Source organism: Cygnus atratus, chromosome 1, assembly GCF_013377495.2.
Source record: "Cygnus atratus isolate AKBS03 ecotype Queensland, Australia chromosome 1, CAtr_DNAZoo_HiC_assembly, whole genome shotgun sequence".
Lineage (NCBI taxonomy): Eukaryota > Metazoa > Chordata > Aves > Anseriformes > Anatidae > Cygnus > Cygnus atratus.
Window position 1 is genome coordinate 140,254,315 of NC_066362.1, and position 25,797 is coordinate 140,280,111.

Below are 25,797 nucleotides of genomic sequence, written 5' to 3' on the forward strand. Positions count from 1 at the left end.
AGTGCTGATATCATTAAGTAAGTGTGCTAGAAATGTCGAGGTAAATGCATAGCAGTGAATCACAGTCAGGCATGATTAACCTTGGGTAGTCTGAACTGGAAATCATTTACAAACACAAAGGTACTGAAGAACACCGCAACAGACAGTACATCGAAAGTCATCCCAAGAGTGGGGGTTTTTCGGGGTGTTTTGTGTATTGTATATTTGTGTATTGCATATTTGTATATATTTTTGAATTGTTGTCATATTTTGCATGTGGAAGGATAGGTGATCTCAGACCCCTGGTGAGATAAGGAGTTACCGTGACACCACTGGACCCTCTGAAACACATGCACTGGTTGGAATATTTTTTTTTTCCAAAGAAAAACTAAAACCCCATATCTAAAAATATAAAAGACCAAAAGAGCACTCTTTCTCCATTTCTCTCACCCTCCTTAACCCTGTCCTTCAGCCTACAACCGGTAAAGCTGGGGGGAAAGGGATTTTAATAAAAATTAGATGTTTTTAACAAAATTGTGAAAGTTTTCTAACCACTGAAAACTGACCTTCCATCACAAAACCGAAAGAATGAAACATTGCTGAATATTTCTGAGCAGTCCTAAAAGTTTAGAAATGTGCAGTGAAGCTATAATCAGATGACCTATAGAGAGCTGTACATATTGAGTACAACAACAAAAAGCCCTTCAAATCCAGAATTCTTATGGCTTTAAAAGCATTCAATTACAAGGAACATGAATCAACTGGAGAAGACTCAAGACAGCTTAACACCTTTGTATTGTTTGCACCTTTTATTGCCATCCTTTAGTGCCAGTTCAGGTGATTTTTGTGCATGCAGACACGGTGAAGGCCGTAGGAACAGTGTGCAAAAGGGCACAAGTCTGCTCAGATTCTGCTCTTCCTTCATGGTTTTGCATAATTCTCATTCTCTTACATTCATCTCAGTTATCTCTAGCATTGTAATGGCTGCCCTTATTTATCTGCCTAATTAGGATGTTGCATCAATTAATGTGAATCATCTAAAGTATGCCTGTTTCTTAATGTTTAATGTTATTATCAGTGGAGAGCTTTGTCCTACCAGAGTCCATCCACAGAGTTAATGCATACAGGAAAAAAAACTACGCATGATGCTATTCAAAACAATGCATTTCCCATACCCAAACCCCTCTGAACAGCACAGCACACATCCTGTACTCTAGATTTCCATACTTGCAGGGGTTACGAGCAGTACCTTCATCCCTTTGGCTCCAGAGCATAGCCCCAGTACCTGATTTTGAGGCCCTGGATGGAGCCCAGTAGACAAGGCAGGAGGAATCTTTTCAGGGGAGACTTGATGTAAATGCTTGGTTCATGAGCGCCTCACTGCCTGATTCAGGAGGGCAATCAACCTGTCTTTTGGAGCTGCATAAATAATCTTTGGATGGTGGTAGTAAATCTACACCAAGGATGAATTAACTGCCACTGAGTCATATAAGCTTGGCTTGAGTATGTGGCTTGTAACATGCCTGAGGAAAATAAAAAAGACATTTGCAAGAAAGAAACATTAATTCGCTCCTCCCCGTCTTTTCTGTTATTTTTATCTAGGCCAACACGCCTCGCTTTGTGGGTTTTTCTGCTGCTGTTTGTTTCATTTCCATGCGGAAACAATGATTCACAACGAAATGAATCCACAGCGCATCCTTTCTGGCTCCCCGTGGTTTCTGCCAGCCAGGCCTGAAGGTGCCACCTCTCCTACATCAGCGTCTCTCCTTCTCAACATCCCTACCAGGAGCAGATGGACAGACTCCTGCGACCCTCAGGGGAGCACCACCTCACAAGAAGGCATGGGCCTTTCACCAGAAGGACAGAGGGTCCTGCTGGGGTGTCCTCTCCATGCACATCTTGCGCTCAGGTGTGAGCTGCCGCATCCCCAAAAAGAAGGACAAGTCTGCATTCACAGCTGTCTGAGAAACAGGGGTAAAAGCCTTTCCTAGAAGAAGGTGTAAATGAGAAGCAGCCCGGGGAAGGACAACAAAATGTAGCAGAACGAGAACTGGGATGTCAGTGTTTACCTACACATTGAAATGTGTTAATCTGCATCACTGTAGCACTCAGGGATTCAGCGCTATTCAATAACAGACACATCTTAGTTTACTAACAGCTTTTGCTCTCCCTGCTTTTTCTTTTCCAGTTTGACCTCTGGTTTTCTCTGCCATTGCTCTCAATTTTATATCTCTTTCTGAAAATTCAGTGTTTGCAATCTTTTTCCTCTTTCTTAGCTCCAGGCCTCTCTTCTTTTTTTTTTTTTCTTTTTTTTTTCTTTTTTCTTTTTCCTTTTTTTTAATTTTTTTTTTCCTTTTTTTTAATTTTTTTATTTTTGGTGCAATACTTGCTGGTTCCCTCCCATTCATGTCCCACTTTCTCTCCTGTTTCCTTTTCCACACAAACAATTTCTCTAACTAGAGGGTCCTTTGCTTCTTGAATACAGCCATTTGTCAGGGGTAAAAGTATTTTCTGCTTTTAAAATTTGCTCTAGGAACCAGTATCTGCTGTGGGGAAGCCTTAGAATATAGCAACAGCATAAAGATAAGCATTATAAACACCCTGTATATAGAAAACTGTACATCATTTCAGAAGGTCGCACTACTTTGTCTTATTAGGCAAAGAACTTTTCACACCTAAGCAGATTTTGAAGTTTGCTGTATTTCAAATGGCATACTACATGGCACAACATGTAGTCTCAAAGCAAAATATATTAGGGCACATCTCTGAACCCTTATTTTTTTAAGTTCTAAGGTTTAAAGTTTTAAGTTGATAAAGGAGAAGGAAGGAAAGTTAAAACATTCCTCGTGAATAAAATACCATCTGACTAGCAAAACCACTGTGCAGTATGGCTCATGTTTTACATATTGCTAAATATCAGCGAAAATAAATGTGTTCATTTCTCCAAAATACCTCCAGATGGCATTAAAACCCTTCTTCTTTTGGTTTTTATTGCAATATTATTTTTAAAAATGATAATTATTGGAATCATTCTATTAACCATTCCCAGCAATCATACTATCAGAAGGCATAAGGCTGCTAATGCTTAATTCATTTAATAAGTTTGGCTAAATATGCTCACATACTGTAATTACATTCCACAACACAATCTACAGGACAAGCCATTTCTTACAGCATGTCAAATCTTTTTCTAGATTCATTTCCAGAAGATTTTTAATGTGTATTTGCAGCAGAAATGAAAACATCCCACTACAAATCACCGTTATAGTACCTCCTTCTGTGACTACTTTTGGCCACGTAACAAATGGTGACACCTTGTGAGATTTACATGATGTAACGCTCTGAATTTAAATAACAGGAATCAGGAAACATAAATTATAGGCAAGATGCACTCTAAAATTCACATGACTGACTGCTACAAGAACTTCGCTCCCTCAAATGGGATTAAAAAGGTGAATGGTTTTGTAGAAATTCATACTGCTCCTGCATGGTAAATATTAAAGGAATTCACTTATCTAGCTCAGTTTGGGAGACTGTTGCTATTTATTTTTCTAACTTGCAGCCCATCTGTTTCGTAGACTGGTTTATGTTGGTAAAACAATTCAGTCCTTTGTATACTGGAGTTAAAAATGGTAAAAGCTTCTATTGTTGCACTAGAGTGAAGGTGAACACTGATATATTACAAGTGCCTGTTCCTATCTATTTCTCGACTTCTTTTGTTAATTCGAAAACATCAACAAAATCGTGAGAGACCAGAGATAGCTGTAATTGGATTTCAAGTAATTCAGAGGTGAAGCTGCAGACTGCAGTCTTTTAAAATTACATCAGTACATCAAAGGCATATGTGACATGATGTTTTTTAGCAAGTGTGACAAACTCCAGCAGCATTAAGGTAATGTTGAAGTCAGATTGTAAAGGCCAGCCTCACACACCCACAAAAATCATTTCATATCTATTCAGCATGATAGGGAGCCATTTCACTTGTGAAGATCTCTGACTTACTAGCATGCAAAAGTTCTAGGAATAATTAATGTTTAGTCATTATCTAAAAAGCCTTTTTAAGAACAGCGTCAGTGAAAGAGCTTTATCTTAATGAAAACAAAAACAAAAACAAAACCACAACAGACAAATCCTATTTTGCCAAACCAATATGATAAAAACATAGATGCTTTCTCTGATCATAAAAGCAAAAGTGACTTACGATGTATGGGTTGCACTTTTCTCTGGACTCTTTGGCTCTACATCACTTTTTCCTTTAAAAGAGAAAAAGAAAATGACATCAGAAATGGGTGAATATGGAAACTGCTCAGATGCGATATGTCAAGGCTCTACTCATTGCTAACGCTGACTGCTCTTGCCACATGCACAGAATACTGCTGAGGCAATCACAGGGCTGCTGGGGCACTGCTGGAGTATCTGCAAGCTGGGAGTCAACCCTGACTTGACTTTTCTTGTCACTGGGACTCTGGTAATGTCAGGCAAGAAAACTCTACAGGGGAGGCAGAAAGACTCAACCTTTACAAGGAACAGCAGACCTTGGAGGCATAGAAATGACTTCTCCAGGGTCTTACAGCTCTACTATTGATAGTGCATCCCATCCAACATGCACAAACTCCCACACCTTGTTCCAGGAACCATTTCATACAAAGGAGAACAGTACCAGCAAAAGCTACTAAGGCAGAGATTAGGACACACTTCTGCAGATGGTTGTTTGGATTCATGCTCGTTTTGACACCGTTAGTGTTTTGACACCTTTTGACCTGATCTTCAGCTGCTGTAATTAGGGTCTGGAGAAACCCTCTTTGCTATTTTGTGTAAGAAAAAGCTAACTTTCAAGTTAAGTTAATTTTTTTTAAAGTACTTAAATACTTGAGAAGTATCAGGGGGTCAAGGGTTTCCTCTTCTTCTTGTTTTCTTATGACTCACAAGCATCCTGGAAAAGTGCATTGGCTTGTGATGACCTCTTCTGTGGTCCAAAACCACATCTGCCCAATGTAACTTAGTTACATAGCACAGACACCAGGGAAGCAGGCTGCTAGCTGATGGGGTGGTACTGTTCATGGTATGTCAGGCCAATTCCTTCTCCCTCTTTCATTCTTTCCAAAAATAAGGTGGTTGTTCTTTACTGCACTTATCACTCTGAGAAACCTGAGAGAGTTACAGTTCAGCACAAGGTTTTTCTTTAGCTCTAACGTGGATGAACAGGGCATGCTGCTCCACTTGAATCACCTTGAACTTGAATTCTGTACCTCATGACTGCAGCTGCTGATCCTCCTGTGCGTTGCTGGGCACAAATAGCTGTCTACGTATGAGTTTATGTTGCCTAGCAGACAAGGAGGCACAGAGGTTGTGTGTGACTAGCTTAGTGATGGATGTGTTTTCCTCCACTACCTTTTAATGAACTTCATTAAGCCAAAATCCGCCTGTGCCTTCTGAAAAAAACTGTGTAAAGTGTTTGTTTTGGTCAGGCTGTACCAGCGTTCCCTTGTCTGATCTTCTACTCACTGACTTGAGCTGAGTGGGTTTTGGATCAGCCCCTAATCTATTCCATGCACATGAACACTACACATCATCTGCTCTCTGATGGCAAAGTTCTCACCCTCAGTTTTCATACAGCGTTGAGGTGTCATCAATGGCTGGTAGGGGCACCTCTGGAAAATTTGCTGTTGCCATCAGAAGAGGCAGGATTTTGCCACCAATGTCTTTCCACTGCTGTAAAGAAGCATGCTGAAGGACTTACTCTAGAAAGTAAACTTCTGAATGTGGGTGTCTAGTAAAGGAGGTTTGGGTAGTGCAAACACCTGGCTGTGGTGCTTGTAGATCTCATCCTCCCCTATAGAAAGGTTTGAGTGTACCCAACTTATGTGCCCAATCTTTAGTGAAAAGGAAGCTCTGGATGACTTCAAAAACACCAGTGTCCCTCTGTGAACCTTTAGGTAAGCTAAAGGTGCCTAAAATTTAAGCAGAACCTGGGCAGCCACAGAGGATGGAATACATCTAGTTCATAATCTCTAGGTCACTTTTCACTTTTAACAGAGACTTCAGAAAGCATATCCAGATGATAACCTGCTGGCTAGAAAGCTGTTGCTACAGTGCATGTTTGTCAGCCTTAGGATGCCTGGAGCCCTGGAGCTCATCTGCATTATGGTAATTTGGAACAAGAAACCAACAGTAACAGTTGGCACATATTCAAAGATTTTCTATTCGTAACTTAGACTTTGTGTAAGTGATGAATTATTACCATGAACACTGGTTTGTTTGAGTGTGAGGAGGAATATGGATTCCTGAGTGCTTTGCCAGAGTTCACATCAGTTCTACTTTCAGCAATGTATGTTAATGTGGCAACAAGGGAACAGCACAAGTACTGTGAGGAGAGAGAGGAAAGAGAATCTCTGTGATTTAGCCAAACTGGATATTAATGAATTACCCTACAGTAAGCATTTGCATCTGCTTTAATGCTAATCCTCACTTAACATACTTCTGTGTGGAGGGGAAGGATGAAGCTTTTGCAGATGATAGAAATGCATCAGTCCAGCCTATCAGAGTAGAAAATCTGGTCATCAATGCTTTATCAGTTCTTACCAACTTTGTTCACACTTGACTGAATCACAGAAATTTGAAAAATGTGTATAGGTTAAGCATAGTTGAATGTCACAGATACGCTGTTGTTAAGCTATTGCATAAATAAAAGGGAATTATCTGTCAGAACAACTTTTTTTTTTTTCTTTTTTTTTTTTCCCCACACTCACTCTTGGCTAGGCCAAGATTTGTATTCCCATTTTTCATGTTACCTGCCAAATGCATGCAGGTACCATTGTGGGAGGCTGCCATTTGTTGGACTGCTAAAACCTGTCTAGCTCTGATTTCTTTTAGTGGGCAAATTTGTGTAGTCTGTTGTTTTTCTGAGTCAGATGGGAATTGACAAAGGATACATTATCTACCTCACAAGGCTACTGTTAGCACACTTCATTTCAGGTGCTATGCACTGTGTATGTCTTCTGAAATGGATGTGGATGTGTGTGTGTGCATGCCTGTGTGTTGGGGTGTGTGTGCCTGCACATGCCTCCAGATGATCGTGGAGGAAAACATCAGCCCTCAGATCCTCAGCCACAGGCCTGGGAATTCTTTGCTAGTTCCTGCTAACTCTCACACAACTCACTTCCTAATTGTTTTAAATATAACCGGATGAGAAGATTAGATTTCTCCCATTTCAAAATATATTTTAAATGGACTTTTGTAGGATTTCCCTGTTGAATAGTGGAAGACCAGAGAAGGAGTGTTATCCTCTGAGTAGGAATTTGGGTGAATCATTCAACCTAACTGGCATAAGTTCCCCCACTGGATAACAAGGATAAATAATACTTATTGTAACAGAGCAATACAACTTCAGCCATTAAGGGTTTTTAAATGCTTTGATTTCCTTGTGGGGGAAGGATGAGAGAAATGCAAATGTTATCTATGAGAAAGACAATGCTAGCAGCTGAAGTAAGAACATTGCAAATGATGGGCTCAGGAGCCACTCCACAGAAGACATGGTGCAATGGGGAATACCAGCTAATTGGGACTCCGAAGATGTGTGTTTGGACAATTCAGTACATAGACCATTAAGTTTCTTTTCCATATGGAGTCATTTGGTAGAATTTCCTAACATCCAAATACTTTTTCCATGAGTTTTCTTTGAGTTTGTTGTACAGGACTGGTAAGGTCTATGTTTTATTCTACTTGTGTCTTATTGCATGTCTTTTTCTAACACTCTGACAAGAATCCTCATGGATACACATCTCAGAGGTAGTCAAATTCCTCTGCAACATTAGGAGATGTGTCTTAGTGTCTGACAGCAACCCTAAATTTTGATACCAATGAAGAAAGTGTTTCTGCATGGGTTCAGCCACTCTTTGGTTTGGTTGCCATCACCCAGCCAGGCAGTATCAAGCGCACTCTAGCCCAGCAGCAAACACACACTGATTTTGCTGAGCAGGATGAATGAGAAAATAAGAAGCTGGAGGCACCATAGGGGAGAGGGCTGATCGGGGAACTGGAAGTGAAGTGAGGTTGGACACCACAGGAGTAAGGAGCAGAGGAAAGCTGTAAGGGGGCAGGACTGCTTCCCTAACCCACAGGAGAGCATGTTTCATTAGAACTGCAAACAACCTATTTTGTTAAAGTGTTGCAAGAAGGAAATATGAAATATGAAGGAAAATGAAACTATGACCAAAGCTATCCAAACACTGTGGCCTCTGATGTCATCACAAAGTCCTCAGCTCAGTTTGTGTGTTTGTCATGCTCATGACTCTTTGCATGTTTGCATAGCCCTCTCTATCATGGCCCTTTTGCGCTTCCTTCTCTCATTACTGTATTCATTATTTTCTGACAGGACCTCAGCCATTTTGCGTTTTATTATTTCCTTAGTGCTGGTCCTCACAGCAATATCAAACTGACACTGGCAATTAAGTGACACCACTGCATGTTTCTTCACAACATTGTCTTCCGCCTGCTGACCTTTCCCTGAAGAGCTGCAGAAGAAAGAACTGCACTGTTTTAATAGCCTATGTCTCCCAGGCTTGTCTTGCTGGATGTCTTCTCCCTCACGCAGTGGGTGACCAGCCACTTTCAAAGCCCTACCTACCAGCTCAGGGCATTTTTCATCTTCAGTCACAGCCTTGTAATTTGCAAACAGGGCTCTGTGCTGGCTGACAGGTCAGGAAGCTAACAAAATGGTTCTTTTGGTTGAGACGATTTTATGTCGAGAGCAGAGTAGGATCATGTATTTTTAATATGCAAGACAACATTAACAACAGTCAGAGGTGTCAGGGGAGAGGATTAATACTTTGTTTCATGGAACAGTTCAATCTTTCCTTTCAATACAGCTGCTAAGTTTTTCACCATAACTAAATCTAATTAAAGTGCTGCTGATCTGCACCACGATTTGTATATTGGAGTCCACTGAAAAGCAACAACCAGGAGCCATGCAAGCACACATCACCTCCCTTCCCAAACTGCTAGCCAAAAAAGACCCACAGCCACATGGTCTTTGAGGCATTATTTGGTATTGGATTGGTAGGATTATGTTGTTTATTATGGTGCAATAGCCACAAAATATACCATTGCCTATGACAGATAAGTGATAACAGGTTTTTCAGCACAATATTTTGGCAGCCTATGTCTGGCAGTGCCCTTGCCCAAGCAACTGGGTCATCTCTTTTCTAGCATTTTAGAAAAGCCATTCTTTTGCTGTTTCAGTCTTTCTCACCTAGATAATGAAATAGACATCATGAAATGAATCCTTTTTGTTCTTCCCAGTCCACCAAAAGAAATGGTATTTTGATGGTCACCCTTGAATTCAGATCCCCACATTTGGCTAAAACAGAGTACTTCTTGGCAAAGCTCTGTGCTGTCCCAGTCTGCTACTGTTGCTTTCTCAGTCCCTTGGTTTTCACAGTCATTGTCATTCCCTCCACCCAATGCAGCCATAAACGAGTTAGTACTTACTTGTATTGCTGTGTCCTGTAGATCCCTGTTGTGACTCCTACAATAATAACAGAAAGAAGGTACAATGTGTTATTTTTATGGCACTTTTTAGCTGCAATACTTGCTTGAACATTACCTTAACAATACAAACAATATTGTTAATTGTTCATTCGGTTTAAAAGTCACTTCCAATTACAAGAATAAATCCAATATTTCTTTGAAAATGCTTTAATCCAAAGGCTTGTAAACTTCTTTCACAGCAATCCTTTAAAGGTGCAATTCTTTGTATAGTTATTACCAGTCTCCTGCTTACTGTTCATTTATTGATCAACCAAAACTTGTCTATTATTTTCCACGAGTTTAGATGAGTAGACAGAGTGAAGACCAATATTGTTTCATGGACCATTGGATTCTTGAGATAGTAGCACAGCTGATTTTTCCTTCTCACATGTTGATATTGACAGCACCAGAGAATGGAAATACAGACTTTAGCACTGGGTCCCTGACATTACAAGGTCAGCCTTGTATCACAACTGTGATATTTATGAATATGGTACAATATATATATTTTTTTTTTCACATGCAAATGTTCATATATTTTACTCACAGAATTTGCTTACATTCATAAAAATGTGAAAGAAGCCTATAAATAAAAGGGAAATATAAATAGATACTATAATAAAATATTTTTAAATTGGGAAAAAATAAAGTAAGAATACAAGGACAAGAAGAAAATAGCTATCATCTGAAAAAAAAAAAAAGAAAGAACACTTTTGGAGATACTGAAATATGAGGTTAACATAAAAATTCTGTCAAGCAAACACCTGACCTTTAACTATATCTGGGGTCTCTCAGTCTGGTCCCTGTTGACCAACACAATGTTAATGATATTGTAATTTTACTTCGGTAGAAATGTCAGGTGTTTTGCGAAGCTGTGAAGCTCCTTGAACACTTTTTGAGAATGCATTGCTAGTAATCAGCCTTACACTAAATCTTCTGAGTAGGTTTGTTTAAATCTGCTACATTTTAAATAGTTCTGTCCAGTGATAGGCAACTCTTAAGCCTTACACATTAAAAACTTGGGTCACTGGCCCCATGTTGGTGGTATGAGCACACTACCATATATTATTATATATGTTCATTAGCTACTCCTCTAGTTACCTCATATTGGAATCTTGGTTACCATAAAATCAGCCCAGAATAGGCTATATGAAAATGGCCTCTGTCCAGTTATTTCTCTGAAAAATGTTGAGTACCTCTGCTGTGCCCGCAAGGCTTTTAATACACCATTAACTCAGTTCAGGGCCCTGCATCATGCCAGAAACAGCCCGAGGTGTGGCAGGCTATGGTTGATTGAAGGGAAGGTGTCCTCTGTGCAGCTCTGCTCCTAGATAACACGCATACACACAGGAGTACCACCTCAAGTGCACACTGCAATTACAACAGTAAGAACTACTCTGAGAGGCCAGGCACACGTAACATTAATTTTTGGTGAAGAATCAGACCCTGGACTAGATCTCTGGTACAAAGAGGCTGAGTGATGGGCCAGACACACAGCTGGAAGTGGGAGGTTCCTATTTATGTGTTTGTTCATTTTACTTCTAGGCAAAAACTGGAATGTGTACATTTCTGCTACATTTTAAAGAGGTGAAACGGCTGAGAAGTCTGTAGGTTTGCTACAGCTCAGAAGCCAGACTTCAGGCCTTAGGTTGGTCTTAAATTTAAGAAAACAACAACAATAACAACAACAAAAACACAGAAACACATCTTAAAATATTTCCCTTTTTCATTCTTCCTCCAACTCCTGTCTGTGCTATCTCCTCACTTGCTCACCAGTACCACAGAGATGCCACCCATAGAAATCTCCAAGGTAGAAATTTGAAGAAAGGAACTGCAAGTCCCCAGAAAGCTCAAGGATGCTCTGACCTGGCCAAGCTAAGTTTTTGCTGTGGGTCCTGCAGAAACATGCCTCAGGGACTGGAGGGCCCAAGGGTTTCTTGTCAACTCCAAAAGGAGATTGTCCGAATGGTGGGCATTGGGCTCTTGAAGACTTGGCTGGTCAAATCTCCTCCATCTGCACCATTTGCTTTGGAGTAAAGGCTTTCTGGACTGCATGACTTTAATCTGTATAATTTTTATGGCATAGCACGCATCTGTAATTCAGTGACACCCTACATATGTGAAATGGGAGACATCAAATTCTGGGGCAAATATTAGGAGTTTCTACCATCGTCTACAGTAGAATGTCTCATATGCTGACAATGTCTCTACGTGTTTCATATCTGAAAATAATTTCTCAATTATTTGAAATTGTCTGCTTTTGACATATTACCTCATCATTTTATGAATGTTTCTGATAAAGGAATATTAAAGACTTCCCCCCCACCCCCCACCCCGTGACTGAATATAATCTTATGAAGTCAGAATTGGCTTGCAGTGCCGATATAATGATATATACACTTGCATTTAAATGTTATTCTAGTAGCCAGCCAGGCTGCCAATAAAAGTAGGCTCTTAGAACAGGTTTGGTTTCCAGAGTAGTGAATTTATGTACCTATAGGTGGAGAGATTGTTTTCTGTTTCGGGAAATAGTGTTATTTTGATGGAAATATCCTTGTGTTTGTAAAATTGTTTGAAACTGCTAAACAAGGAAATTGCTTACCCTTTTACATTCTCATCAACTTCAGGAAGAATGCACCCTTACCTTTTAACTGTCTAGAATGGTATCTTACCTCTGCCATTGACTTTGCTTTGTCTCAAATTTCACTTCAGCAAAACAAGAGCTATAACATTTTCACTTCTCCTTTTAACTGATTCTTTAAAGTAAGTGTCTTGATTCTCAACAAATTATTCTTAATAAAAAGGCTACTAAAAATACAGTCATGAAATAGAGAATACTCTCACTGAGGTAGGAAAAAATATGCCTTTATGTAACTTAAAAAAGAAAAGGTGAAGGCTTCACTTCTGGAGGTTTTTTTTTTCTTTTTTTTTTTTTTTTTCTCCAGATTGTTAAAATAAACAAGAAAGGAAAACGTAAATGAAATGGACACTGAAAAGACAACCTTATTATCATATCTTAGCTTCTAATAATAATCGCTCCAATTTTGTGACGACACCAGTTTTCCTGAAGTGGATAAATTAATTCTCAGATAACAAAATGATGGCTGATCATAACATCACAAAACATATAAATAGAAATCAAACCCATCATCAAGCTTTCAAGGCAGTAAAAATGAAGAAAGAGAGCAAAGATGATCTTGGAGGTCTTTTCCAACCTTATTGTTTCTAGGATGTGAGCATATTCTAAGATGTACTACATTGCGGGCACAGCCTTGGGCAGCCTGCTCTAGGTGGCCTTGCTTGAGAAGTGAAATGTCTGCATTCCCCCCCAAAGTGCTGCACAGACAGTCATGGACAGAGTGTACATTAACAAGAGCAGTTTATTGACATCTGCATGGGCTGAAGCTCCAGGATGGAATGGAGTCTCTCTAAGGGTCTGGGTGGTCACTGCCCGGCTGCTAACAGGTGTCTCTGTTGCGCTGCTGGAGAAACTGGTGTTGTGCAGCGGCACCGGGCTACTGGTGAAGCTGTCCGCGGCCTACGCCAGGCTCAGGAAGGTGTCTGAGCCATCTACCTGCACCCCAAGCATGATCTTGATGGAGAGGGTGCTCGTGGAGGCGTTGGCCAGCTTGATCTTGCAGGAGCGGCAGGAGGGCAGCACAGTCCGGCAGCAGTGGCGCGACTACGGCAGAAGCTCCCAGGCTGCTTTCACCAAGGCCTGGAACCAGCGGGTGGTTTCCTCCACATTCAGGTAGGAGCCGGTGCAGAAGGTGCATAGGAGGCTGGGTTCCTGTCTTCTGCTCAGCTCATCCTCGGGGTGGTGGAGGAAGCACAGCATGTCCCCCACCAGCTGTTCCCTCACACAGGCGCACTCCAGCTCCATGCGCAGGCCAGGGTTCCTCATTGCCATCTTCACCACAGCGCCCAGTTCTGGGTGAAAGGCATGTCCAGGGGGCCTCAGGGGCATGAGCAGGCAGTAGAGGATGTTGTCTTCCCGGACACTCCAGCCTTCGTAGAGGCAGCCCACACCGATGGCTGGCTGCAGCTGTGGCTTGAAGGGACAGTTCCTGGAGAGTCCTCGGCAGGCCCCAAGAAGTTCGTCCACCAGCTCCTCCACCGCCTTGCACTTGTCTGACATGTACGGCGCTGGCCACTGGGTGCGATCGGCCCAAACCCTGCCCAGATCCCAGGTGTCATCAGAGTCACCGTCTTGGTCTGCATCACCATTGTCTTCCTCTTCCTTGTAGAGCTGCCCTGCTTGCTGAGGCTGCCCAGCTCACGGCTCCTTTTCCTGAGCCACCGGCAGAGCCCAAAGAGCAGGACAAGGAGGTCAGCCAAGGTCCAGAGCTGCCACCGCTGCAAGGCAGTGAAGAGCAGAGCTTCCAGGGCCACCCCACTCTGCTCCTGTCTCCTCTGCTCCATCTCTTGCAGCAGCCGAGCCATGCCCTGACTCAGTTGCTCTGCATGCTGCTGCATTCTCTCGTGCATATCCACATCCGTGTGATCATCCACCAACCACGGCTTCTGGGCAATGCCCAGCACAGCCAGGGCAAGGAAGATCACACGAGCCATAGCCAACAGGAGGTGCGAGCTGCACTCACTGACAGCCCAGGCCACAGTGTGGTGGTGCTGCCTGCTGCTGGCCCTGATGACACCTCCCCTGCTGTGACTCGTCCTTTGTGCTGTCACTGGCACCTCAGCTGCATCACAGCAATCCCCCTCGCCTCGCATCTCTAAGTTTGTGTGAAGGTCCTTGCAGCTCTTGGACACGAGAAGACTTATCATGTCACACATAAGGTCGCTAAAACTGTGAGGTACCTACCCAGTCGCTAAAACAGTTCCCTCATAAACTCATGCTGTCTATGACTGATGACTACATTGTCTTTCAGGTGTTTTTCAGTAACTCCTAGAATAATTTTCTCCGTAGTTTTAGCTGGCACTGAGGTGAGAGTGACAGGCCTGTAATTACCATGTTGTGGGCACTGTCTTGCGCCCCCTGCTCTTGGTGGCCTTACTTGTGAAGGGGGAATGGACCAGGTGACCTCCAGATGTCCCTTCCAACTTCAGCTGGCCTGTGGCTCTTTTTTTTTGGAAAATGCTTCCCAATTGTGTGGCAGCGGTGCACTTAGTACCCTATGTCCACGTTCCCCCACAAAGTGCTGCACAGGCAGTCATGGACAGAACGTTTGTTAACACGAGCAATTTGTTGGCATCTTCATAGGCAGAAGCTCCTGGAGAGAACGGAGTCTCTCAAGAGTCAGGGTGGTCACTGCCTGGCTGCTAGCAGCTGTCTCTGTTGCGAGCCTCCACGCAACATCTTCCTAAGCTGTCCAGAACCCCAAATACGGTTTGGCTGCAGAGAAACTGTTCAAGAGCAATTCCCACTGCCTGTTGAGCAGTGTATTCTGTGTGTCTGATGTGCTCAGTCCTGAGGCACCAGCACCCAGGGGATGTCTGGGACAGGCAGATTCTTTGGCTTGACCCTTGGCAGGCACATTGAGACCCATCAGCGGACCTCAATAAACACAATTCTGGGAGTTTTTCAATAACTCCTAGAATAAAACAAAACAAAACAAAACAACAAACAAACAAACAAACAAATAAAAAATCCATAGTTTTACCTGGCACTGAAGTGAGACTGACTAGAGGGAATAGCCTCAAGTTGTGCCAGGGGAGGTTCAGGTTGGAAGTGAGGAGACATTTCTTCTCAGAAAGAGCAGTCAGGCATTGGAACAGGTTGCCCAGGGAGGTGGTGGCGTCACCGTCCCTGGGGGTGTTCAAGGAAAGGTTGGACGTGGTGCTTAGGGACATGGTTTAGTGGGTGACATTGGTGGCAGGGTGATGGTTGGACCAGATGATCTTGCAGGTCTTTTCCAACCTTATTGTTTCTAGGATGTATTCTAGAAAAGGAGGCAGCAGAATTAACAGCATTTTTTCTTCACAGAAGAGTAGAGAATTAATGCCTGAACATGAAAGCTCATTCATACAAGCATCAAATTTAATTATTCATTTAAAGTTTATTTATTAAGATGTTTTTAATAAAATTACAATCAAATAATGCCTAATCATTTGTACATAACAAAGTGTGACAGAGATAGGAGAAAGGAAAGCACATGCAGCCTGTCATATCACACACTGATTCAATTATCCTCAAGCTTTGAAAAACAAGAAATAAAGAGACAGTCGTTGCCCCTTCCTGGTAAATTCAAGAGTACAAATTAATTCCACAGAGAAAGAAAATTCAAAGTTAATGATCAAGTGTAACTTTATGACCTATATTATATAAAGGACAGCTCCCTGCATATGCTCTCCTGATAGTGTTGTGCTGGAAAACCTACTGGGCAATAGCTAACACTTCAAACCTGACAATGACTTCCATTCTTGTGGATTAATGTAGACCTCCAATGTTAGTGAGGTCTGATTTTATATGCATGTGTAGCATATGCACATACACCCTCCCATCCACAGAGCATATAGAGCTATACAGGTGGATGTATCCACACACACAGTTTCAAAAATATAATTCTGTTGTACATGTAATACATAAAACTCAGTTATTTAGCTTTTATTGCTAGACTGATTTCAAAACCAGTCTAGCTATAGTTCCGGTGGCCTTTGCAACTTTAATAGCCTAATTAATAAATTTCAAGTTTCAGGCTGTCAAATCACTAATTACTTGAGTTGCAGGTGAAAAGTAGTTTGGTATGTACAGGAAGTAATGATGCTGACACTCAATTTTTATAGACAGAAAAGTAAGAATGATTTGCATCCTTGCAACAAGGTGGGAGTCTTACAAGCTTTTTCTCATTCCCAAGATCATGAATACCTTTTCACCTGGGATTTTTGTTCTTGTTGTTGTTGTTGTTAAAGGACTGCAGTCTATTTACTCCTCTGGAGTGGAGTTGGTTTGAAGAGAAACTGCAAATGACCTCAACTGATCTCTCAGCACTTCCATAAAGGCTGGAAATGAATTCACAGTACCATACACTGCATGGTGATGGAGAGATGGAGGAAGGAGCTGATGCCCCAAAGTTAGCCTATTAGCCTCTTTGCTGGTCTTGCCCACTACTTGACTGACAGGCCCATTTTTTTGAGTAACTTGTCATCCTCTACAGTTTGGTGTATTTATCAGGTTCTAACAACTTGGGACAGCTGTGTAGCTTATCTGTGGGAAAGCTTCCTAAGAGTTAAGGAGTTATCTCCTATGAGATGCAACAAAGGTTTTTCACTACTCTTTGTGAAAAACAATAGTTAGCTTATGAATATTTCAAAAACACAACTGAAAAATTAGGAAACCATTATTTGCATTTGGGAGCCTGAAAAGCAGATGCCTTCTTGAGTATCCAACTGTATAGATTCAGAGAAGGCTAAATAAATATATTTTAATTATTTAAAATATATTTACAAATAGAGATGGTATCTAAATTTATCGTTTTTTATGGCCAGTAACGTAGGATTTTTCCAAGAGGAGATTCACCGGGTACTTAATCTACATCTCACACAAAGAACTCTAATTTCTGGCTATGCAGGCCACCCAGCACACAATACAGTGTCCACGTCATATGTGCATATACTACTATTACATAAAATCTCATCCATCCTTAGCTTAAATAAAATGGGGATTCTACTTTGTTAGGACAAGAGGAAACCAACTAAAAAGGTCTCTTTAAAAATGAATGGTAGACCTCCAAAACAGCTTTGCAGTTCAAGCTATCAGAGTATTTCCCAGAGAGATGGATGAACAGGCAGAGAGAAGATGAGAAAGTCAATATCAGCCATTATTCACATATCTTTGCCCTACAGTCTGTGGTTCTGCTATTCCTATATTTATCACAATACAATTAGTTGTGAGGAAGTGAGTTCATGACCGTCACACACATTTGCTGATAGGGGCATACCTTGCCCATACACATCTGCACGTGTGCTACACAAAAATATTTCATGGTAATAATTGTGGCAGAAACTGCAGGGCTGCAAGCACCACTTCATTTTTGTCATTCACATTTGAACGTTTCACCAGCTGGTAAGTTGCTGTCTCCTACTGGGCTTATTCTAACTTAGGAAGCCTGTAGCCCACCTACCATCTTCAATCAACTGTCTGTCTTCAATGAGCAAAGACAGTGAGTTATTTCCTTCTTTTTCTTTCATAACATGCCAGAGATGTTTTGGTTTACACCCCTGGTACTTCAAAATCATGACACTATCATCCACGGAAAAGCTGTTTTACTGTAGGCAAATCTTGACGTTTTCTTGGCTTTGTGGTTACAATTATTCTGTGCACTAAATTTTGCAGAATGGACTTACAGTTACCAAAGGAACTTTCTTTATCAGGAAAAAGGCTATAAATGGCATCAATACCATCTTTCAAGTTTTAATATTTCAAGAAAGATGCTTGTAGCATATAAACAGTTTATGATGATGCAATGTGAGAATTATATTGGCTCATCCATAGGATATCTGACCTCATTCCATCCTGATTTACCAAGTACAAAAAATGTGGTTTCCCCAAGCTGTTGCCAATAAGCTTTGCTGTACCCCACCATATGCTGCCTGTGATACATATAAATCAGTCGAGCTGGTTTCAAGGGACCATCAGCAGGACCAGTGGCCTTGGTCCTTTGGGACCAGGAACATTGTGGTCCACTGCCATTGGATTTGGACAGGCAAATACTTCCCTAGCAAATACTTCTGTGGCCCCTCCAGGCACCACTGCACTGCACTGCCTGCCTCTGTAGCAAAGCTACCCCTGAAACCAGGTTGGCAGCAAGGAATGTCCACCCTCTCCTCAGCCCCTAGCTGTGCAGGCCAGTGTATTAGCAAAGCCCATCTCAGTCCTTGATGGGCAAATGAAGCAAGAGCTACTGGATGCGAGCAGGAGCTTCTTGACTTGCAGCAGCTGTATATGCCCTGAAGTACTGGTCAGGAGCCTCAGCACCACTTCTGGACACCCCACCAACGACACCTGTGTTTTTCCCTGGGGTGAGGAACCTGTGACCATCACACCGGGGTCCGTGTTGCTGCCATAAAATATGCAAACAAAACCATGTACTGCTGCAGGTGCTGTAGGCAAGGAAAAGGCAAGGGGATAATGGCACACACATGGAAAAGTCATCAGCACTTCATCAGCCTCAGCCCAGAGCCCTCACATGCTTAGCCAGAGCTCATGTAGGATGTATTTTGAGGTGCAGAAGGCATGACTCTACATTGCTACATCTCTTACCTTGTTTGGGAAGGAAAACTTGCTTTGTTCTGCCTTCCCTGGTGTGTGAATAGCTGATAATGGTGGAGGCCAAGAATGGGTCATCTCCTGAAAAACAATATTGTACAGCAGACTGTATTTAGAAAGTCAATGGAATAGGAGACAATAACAGTATATCAGTAGCACAAATGTCTGGGTAGTGGAATACATAAGTTACTGTAGCTTCTAGGAAATGCCCAGTTTACATATAATCTAGACAATACATGATCTACATTGATTTTTATCGCACATTCTTGAGAGAAGTTCTTAAGTACCATTTCATTTTCATGAATAGCTAATGCATCTTAAGTGCAAGAAGTTTGATTTTTCTGACAATCAGCAACCACATTTTTACCATGCAATGTGTTCTGTCTGGTGAGACTAACAGAATAATTTTATTTTTATTTTTTGTAGTATGGGAACAGAAATCTCAGTTTGTGACCAAGCAACGAAGTACATCCTATTGACTAATAAAGTAGATTTCACAGGCAAGGTCAGAATGATAAACGTTTAACTTTCTGAACTTGCCCAATGGTTAATTCCTAAAATTGCCTTTTTCATATTGAAGGAATTGAATAAGCTCCTAGCTGCCACTTGTTTGTGCCTTACAGGTGACAGTTGTGCAGCAAACCCTAAATACGGTGTGCTGCACTTCACCTTTGCCTCCTCCCTGTTATTTTATTTATTTTTATTTTTTAAAGACATTTTTAATAGCTAAGAGATGCATGTAGCTCAAATTGACTTGTATGCAGTCATTTCTGACCCAGCTTCAGGTAGCAGGTGGACACACCTTCAATGCCATTACCAGTCAAGGAAGAATGAGTTGGTCTCCAAAGCAAGTCTGCTTTTAGGAAGGTGGGGGCTAATGGATCTGAGTTAAACACTTCAGATAAGAGATGCTTTGTTAAGAGAGAGGCTTCATATTCTTCTCTAGTGTAGGCTGTTATAAGATGGATGTGGTTTTTGACGTGTTCAGCAGCAACAGCTATAATATATGGTGCACAGTAGCTTAACAGAAGTTATATGAGAAGAAATGCAGAGGATGACAGTCCTGAAGAGCCAACACATACGTTTCAAGAGCTGAAGAGGAAATAACATCCTGCCTAAGCATGGGACTCACTGACACTATCAAGAGTTTGCCTGACAGATGCTTTGTGGGTTTTTGATACTATTAGCTGACTCTGGAATTGATTCTCAGTGATATTCCAAAGAGATGTGCCGAGATCTACAATCACTCCCAGAATAATACTGGAGTTATATTTCCATGACTCATTTCTTTTTAAAGAGAAAAGAAATTGTTCTAGCTTGAAAGAAGGTGTGGGTGAATCTCTTGCCCATCCTTCACGAGTGCTGATGGAAGTGCTTCCTGACCCTGCATGGACTGAGATGGGGCATTTTTACATAAAAGAAAGTCTCTGGCTCTTCTGCCAATGAACAGATCAGCCCTTTCAACATAGTTTATTAGTAATAAATGCCACCTTTAAAGCGTTCTTGATAAACAGTTTATTTCCTAATAAAAACTACATTCTTTTATTTGAGGCTAAAAAGTTACATGATTTATTATACTTCTGTAATCTACGTGGGTGCCTGTAATCAGCACATCATGTGGTTTGCAGTTTCAGTATCAGAATTGCTTTGCTTTTCAGTTCTTTGAGGCAGATTGTTCATCTTATGACTTGCTTATCTGATAAGTGCCAGCAATTGCACTATATAGTAAGTTTTAATATACAGTAAGTTCTTTAAACACAGGCAAGCAAAAACACAGGCTACTAAAAACAGAGGCAAGCAGTTTGACATTTGGAAGGGAGCAGTCCTACAGCTGCAAGTACCTGGCATAGGTGCTAATATTTACAAAAGATGAATGAATTACATACTGAGAAATATTCCAACTGTAAGAGTTTATGACAGCAAATTGTTGGAAAGCAGAGTTGCAATGGGGACTTTTACTCTTAATGCTGTGATCTAAAAATGGATCAGTTCCTCATCTTCTTTCCTCTGTTTTTCTTTTACATGACCATTTGCTTACTTTCTAGAAAATCAAATATTGTGCATACAGAGGAAAGGTGCTTCCACCTGTAAAACTCCATTCCCAAAGTGTTTTTCCCTACAAGCTGATGTTCTGAGTCCCAAAGCTTGCATAGGAAAGAATTATGTAGCCCTTTCTTTTGAAGGGCAATGCTTGGACAACTGAAGAATTGGGCCAGACAGCCTGGGAGCTTCTGGTGGTTTTGACCTAAAGTCATCGTACTTGTGAAATACACTGCTGAGTACTTAAGATTTCCATTTGCCTAAGCAGCAATTCCTCCATGTTATGCAGTGGCTGACCCCCCACTGTCACCTTCATGGAAACATCTTCTGAGAAGTCTGCTATAGGCTGTGCAGAAACCAATCTGTTAGCAGGAGCAGAGCTCTTCCCTCCCTCCTTGCCTGCCCAAGTCTGACAATCATACCTTCATCCATGGAAAGGACTAGAGGGCTGATTAAAAATAAGGGTGACCTTTTTTTTTTGACATATCAAAATCTTTCATTTCTTCTTTTCCCCAAGATTATTTCTCATCCACACTTCAATGAAAAATGGCCTTAATTGTCCTTTTTTTTTTTTTCATTTAGCTTCTCTTCTCCTCCCTTTGTACTTTGAGTTGTCGTATATAATAAAGTTTTCTACATAATTTAAATTTGATGTAACCTTTTCTGACACACAGATTTAGTAATATCATTGATATTTACCTTGGTTAATAATTGCTATTATAATGAATATCTGAATGTGATTTTACCAGAATAATATTTTGAATTGTGATCCTACCATCTATTTATTGCTACCATCTGAAATTCAGACAACTTAGAAATGAAATCAAATTAGAAAACAAAAACTAAAATATAAACAGAAAACATAATATATAAAAAAACTGAAAACTATGGGTTGTCAACTTTGAGCAGTGGTAAGCTTTAAATGCAGTAAAATATTTTTTAAAGAGAGAAGCATTAAGCTATGGGCACAGTCTCCTTCTGACTGTCAAGAAGAGAATCTCAAAAAACAGAAGGAAGGATTTAGGTGTCCAGAAAGGTCAACGGCAACCAGAAACATGTATAGAATATGTCCCTATGCACCAACTCTTGTGATTTTAGGCTCTCTCTGAAGATATTTGACACAGATTAAAAGCACTAGTGGTGGCATATTATTATGTAAAGATTTTTTTTTAGTGCATGGTGTGAAATGCTTGAAAATGTAAGCCTGAAAGGCAACTGTCTAACTAACTAAATAAAAAGGATTCAACTTGGAATTCAAAAGGATTGTGAGAATAATATTTCACGCACAGCTTCTCTTTTCTGGTCAGCTAACTTGTCTGTCTTTGGTGTTAGGGATTGGCAGTATTGGCATAAAATACCCACTGGACTGAAACAAGCATTTCAAAGCTACTGATGAACAGCACTAACAATGTAAATGTTCTTAAGATCCTCTGCACCTTCAAACTGATGTTAAGAGTAATGATTGGTGCAAATGATTTTTGAAATCAGAAAGAGAAATAATCCTGGGATGTTTTAAACATAAATAGGACAAAAAATGTTTCTGAGATATCTTGAACCAGGTAATGTTCCAGGCATTACAAGGTAAGGGTCTGATCTTAAACCAATTTAGATCTTTCTCCCATCTTGATTGTACTGACCTTAGAGTCCTGAACAATGTTAACAATGTTTTTAACTAAAAGAAACACTGAGACGCCATTTGGGGTCCCAAAGTGTGGAAAACAGATTTCTAGTCTGAAGAATAAAGCCCTGACCAGACTGCTTAGAAATGGATGTGGAGAAGCATGCGTGCCCATCTGCAGGACACGTTATCTGAGATGATGGTGACAACCCTCCTCCTCCTGCAGCCAGATGTACCAGACCAAAGGGCAGCTCAGATGGTCTGGGATGGGGAGGACCAGCAGAGGTTGCATGTGCAGGGACAAGGTGGGCAAGGGGACAGCAGAGGAGACATCTATGGGAAGGGACGTCCAAATTGCAACAGGCCACTCAGTAGAGGTCTCAGTAGACCTCTGATTTCCCCCATTTTTATTAACACATGCTTCTCCCTGTAAGGGTTACAGTGATGCTGTTTCCGGCTGACATCTTTGTGGTGGTGGCAACGGCACGTTTCATCCACATGCACATTGTAATTCTGCGACTGTGTTCTTCTCTGCCCGTCGTAAATCAGTTTTCAGCAGTTATATGTAAATGTCCAGCTCTACAAGTTAAAAATGTCTAAACCTAGTTAATCTTAGTCAGCATACAAACTATGCTTTTCTTCTCACTGAAGGGAAAACCTTCAGATAAAGAAATCTATAGTACTGTGTATCCTTGCTCCAAATGTTTCTGCAGCAACAATTAAGTAACGAGACATTTCCTGTGGATTAATGTCAGCTTTGTGGTGTTTTGTTTGGGGCTTTTAACCCTAGCTTGTAGGTAATTTTTCAGGAAAAGTACCATGCAGAGGTAAATAATAGTATTTACTCCAAACTGAAGGCAATGCTGTTTATCTAGTGCTATCAATCTTGCTGTGTGGTGTATGATTCTAGGAATGGGTGAACTGATTCAGAAAAATTGTAATTAAAAACAAGCCATGAATTCAGTCTCATCTAAATTTAAATTCTTGCCACATGTATTACCTTGTTCATTCGCTGCCACAACTCGAATGTATCATTGGCCCATTAAGAAAATTGACTGTTTAATCCTCTTCTTTGCTGGTGCTCACCTAGCCAATTCTTGATTCATAATATTTTGTCTCTCACAGAGGGTGATTTAAGAAATTTTTGTAGCATCTCATAAAGGACCCTGTCAAATACCTTTTGAAAATTATCTTAGCTGGCTCAACTTCGTACACAGCTCTACTGACATGTCACAGGAATTATAGGGGATTGGTGAGACACAATTTTCCTTTGCAAATACTCTGCTGGACAGCACACAGGGACCACAGAGGGGCTCTCTTTATAGTCACCTATACTGAAATGCAGCTTTTAGGTAGGCATTGGATATATTTTTTCAGCTGGAAGTAGAGGCAACACAAAACTAACACAGAGCTTTCCAAGACCCCTTAGCAAGTGACCAGAGAACTCCATTTGAAAACCTCTAATCCAGTTACTCTCCTCTCTTCATAGAACAGATTTTTATTTTTATTTTGAAACACAGGAGACTCTCTCTTTAAGTGTTGTCAGCTGGCTGGCAAAGATCCCTTTCAATTCAGTGAAGCTCCACTGCCACTAGTTGACAATATGGCTATGATTTTAGTGTCAAACATCCAAAGCAAAGTGTCTGACAATGAAACTTTTGGATACTATGTTGAAGCTGACAGCATTTCACTATGATAAGGTTCTCATGATATGAAGAATCAAATCTTCATTTTTTAAAATTGATTCCTCTAGTGTCTGTTATTGCTTTTCTCACCCAAGCCTCAAATATACATCTGTAAAATAGCAAGATAAAGCTGTTTCCTCTTGTTTCTTTAAGGTGTCACTTTTCCAAACTACACCTACACTTCTTTTTTCTTCCTCTTCATAAATTTTCTATTTTCCATTGAGCACTTGATCATTTTCTTCTTTTCATTTGAACATCTTTTATTTTGTCATTATCCTTTTGGCAACGTGTTATTCAGAACTACCATGACCCAACAAAATATCTTGCCATTTTTCATCTTCTGTTGTTCAATGTATTACTTCATTTCCATCCACTTATTTAGGCAGGTTTTGATTTATAGTTAATATTTACATCATGTATGATGTCAAATGCTTTCTAAACTTGAGATAAATGATAAACATGGTTTTGCACGCACACTAACTGGAAGATGACACAAAGAAACCACTATGAGCTCTCTGTGATGGAGCAAGAAATAGTCTTAAGGATACCATTTGTGCTAAGCTGGGTGCTGGTTCAGCACCAAGTCACAGCCAGCAGTTCTGTTTCCCTTATTCCTGCTCAAATGACTTCTAGAAGTCTTTTTTTTTTCTTTTTTTTTTTTCATGGCAATCTGCTGTAAGACATGCTACCATATTTCCCCTTTGCCTCCAGTCCCAAGACCCTTCCAAGGCCCTATTGCTTTCTATGATATGATTTTATTTCAATGGGCTTCATCAGAATAACATTCAAAGATATATGACAATCTGGGAGAGTGTTTGTCAAGGAATTTTTTGTCTTAAGTAAAGAAAGAAAAGCAATTGTGTAGCTTGTGACAGAGTCTTTTGTGCTTAGTTCTTCAGACCCACACAGGTGGACAGGTGGACATCACCTTAATTGATTAATGGAAACAGGACTCCATCTGTGTGTGTGCATGTGTATGTGCATCTTAGGGAGAAAGCAAGAAAGCAAGAGAAGGAGAAAGAGAGAGAGAAAGAGAGAAAGAGAGAAAGAGAGAAAGAGAGAAAGAGAGAAAGAAATTTGGCCCTTGGAAAGGGAGAAGGTCAGAGATTTTGCAGACTGCAGCATTAAATAATGTGTTCAGCATTAAATCTCCAGATGTTTGGTGTCTGCAGAACTAAACCACTCCAAATCATGAACATTTGTAATGTGATCTGGGGATCAAATCACTCTATAGCAAATCACAAATGCCAATGCAATAAATTTATGTTTGGAATATATCTCTGCAAATAACCTGCAACATTTAGTCAAGGTTCAACAATCCAGGACAGATAAACATGAAAAAATTCTACATCCACTTACCAAACTGACTTACTTAGTTCCTTCAATGTGTGATTATAATTCTTTAACAAGGAGTCTTGCATATTGTTATTCATTTATGGGGTCCAAATGAGCTTATCAGCTATGGATATCCAAGAGAATAACAGCTTAATCCTAAGAGCAAGTGTTAGCTAGGGCATAACCTGTACCAAGCTCTCTCATACCAGAGTTAAAACCAGAAAGATTTCTTACCCCTATCATGAAAGAAAGAACATGTACCTCTACAGGTATATCATAGAACAGAATTTAGGGGTGTTCCATAAAAACTTTTAAATATTCTTCACTCAAATAACAACATCAAAAAAAAAAAAAAAAAGGAGACAAAACTGCCGTCTATGATCTTA

The 25,797-nt window shown here is 40.7% G+C and overlaps 1 protein-coding gene across 1 annotated transcript in view; it reads right to left on the reverse strand.

Moving 5' to 3' along the window:
• Positions 1–25,797, reverse strand: part of AFF3 (ALF transcription elongation factor 3) — a 325,853-nt gene that overhangs the window by 115,671 nt on the left and 184,385 nt on the right. Inside the window, exons 6-8 of the mRNA XM_050711043.1 lie at positions 18,728–18,814; positions 9,469–9,505; positions 4,181–4,232 (exon numbers count right to left, since the gene is read on the reverse strand). Of these exons, the coding sequence (XP_050567000.1) occupies positions 4,181–4,232; positions 9,469–9,505; positions 18,728–18,814 (176 nt within the window). The remainder of the gene's footprint in view (positions 1–4,180; positions 4,233–9,468; positions 9,506–18,727; positions 18,815–25,797) is intronic.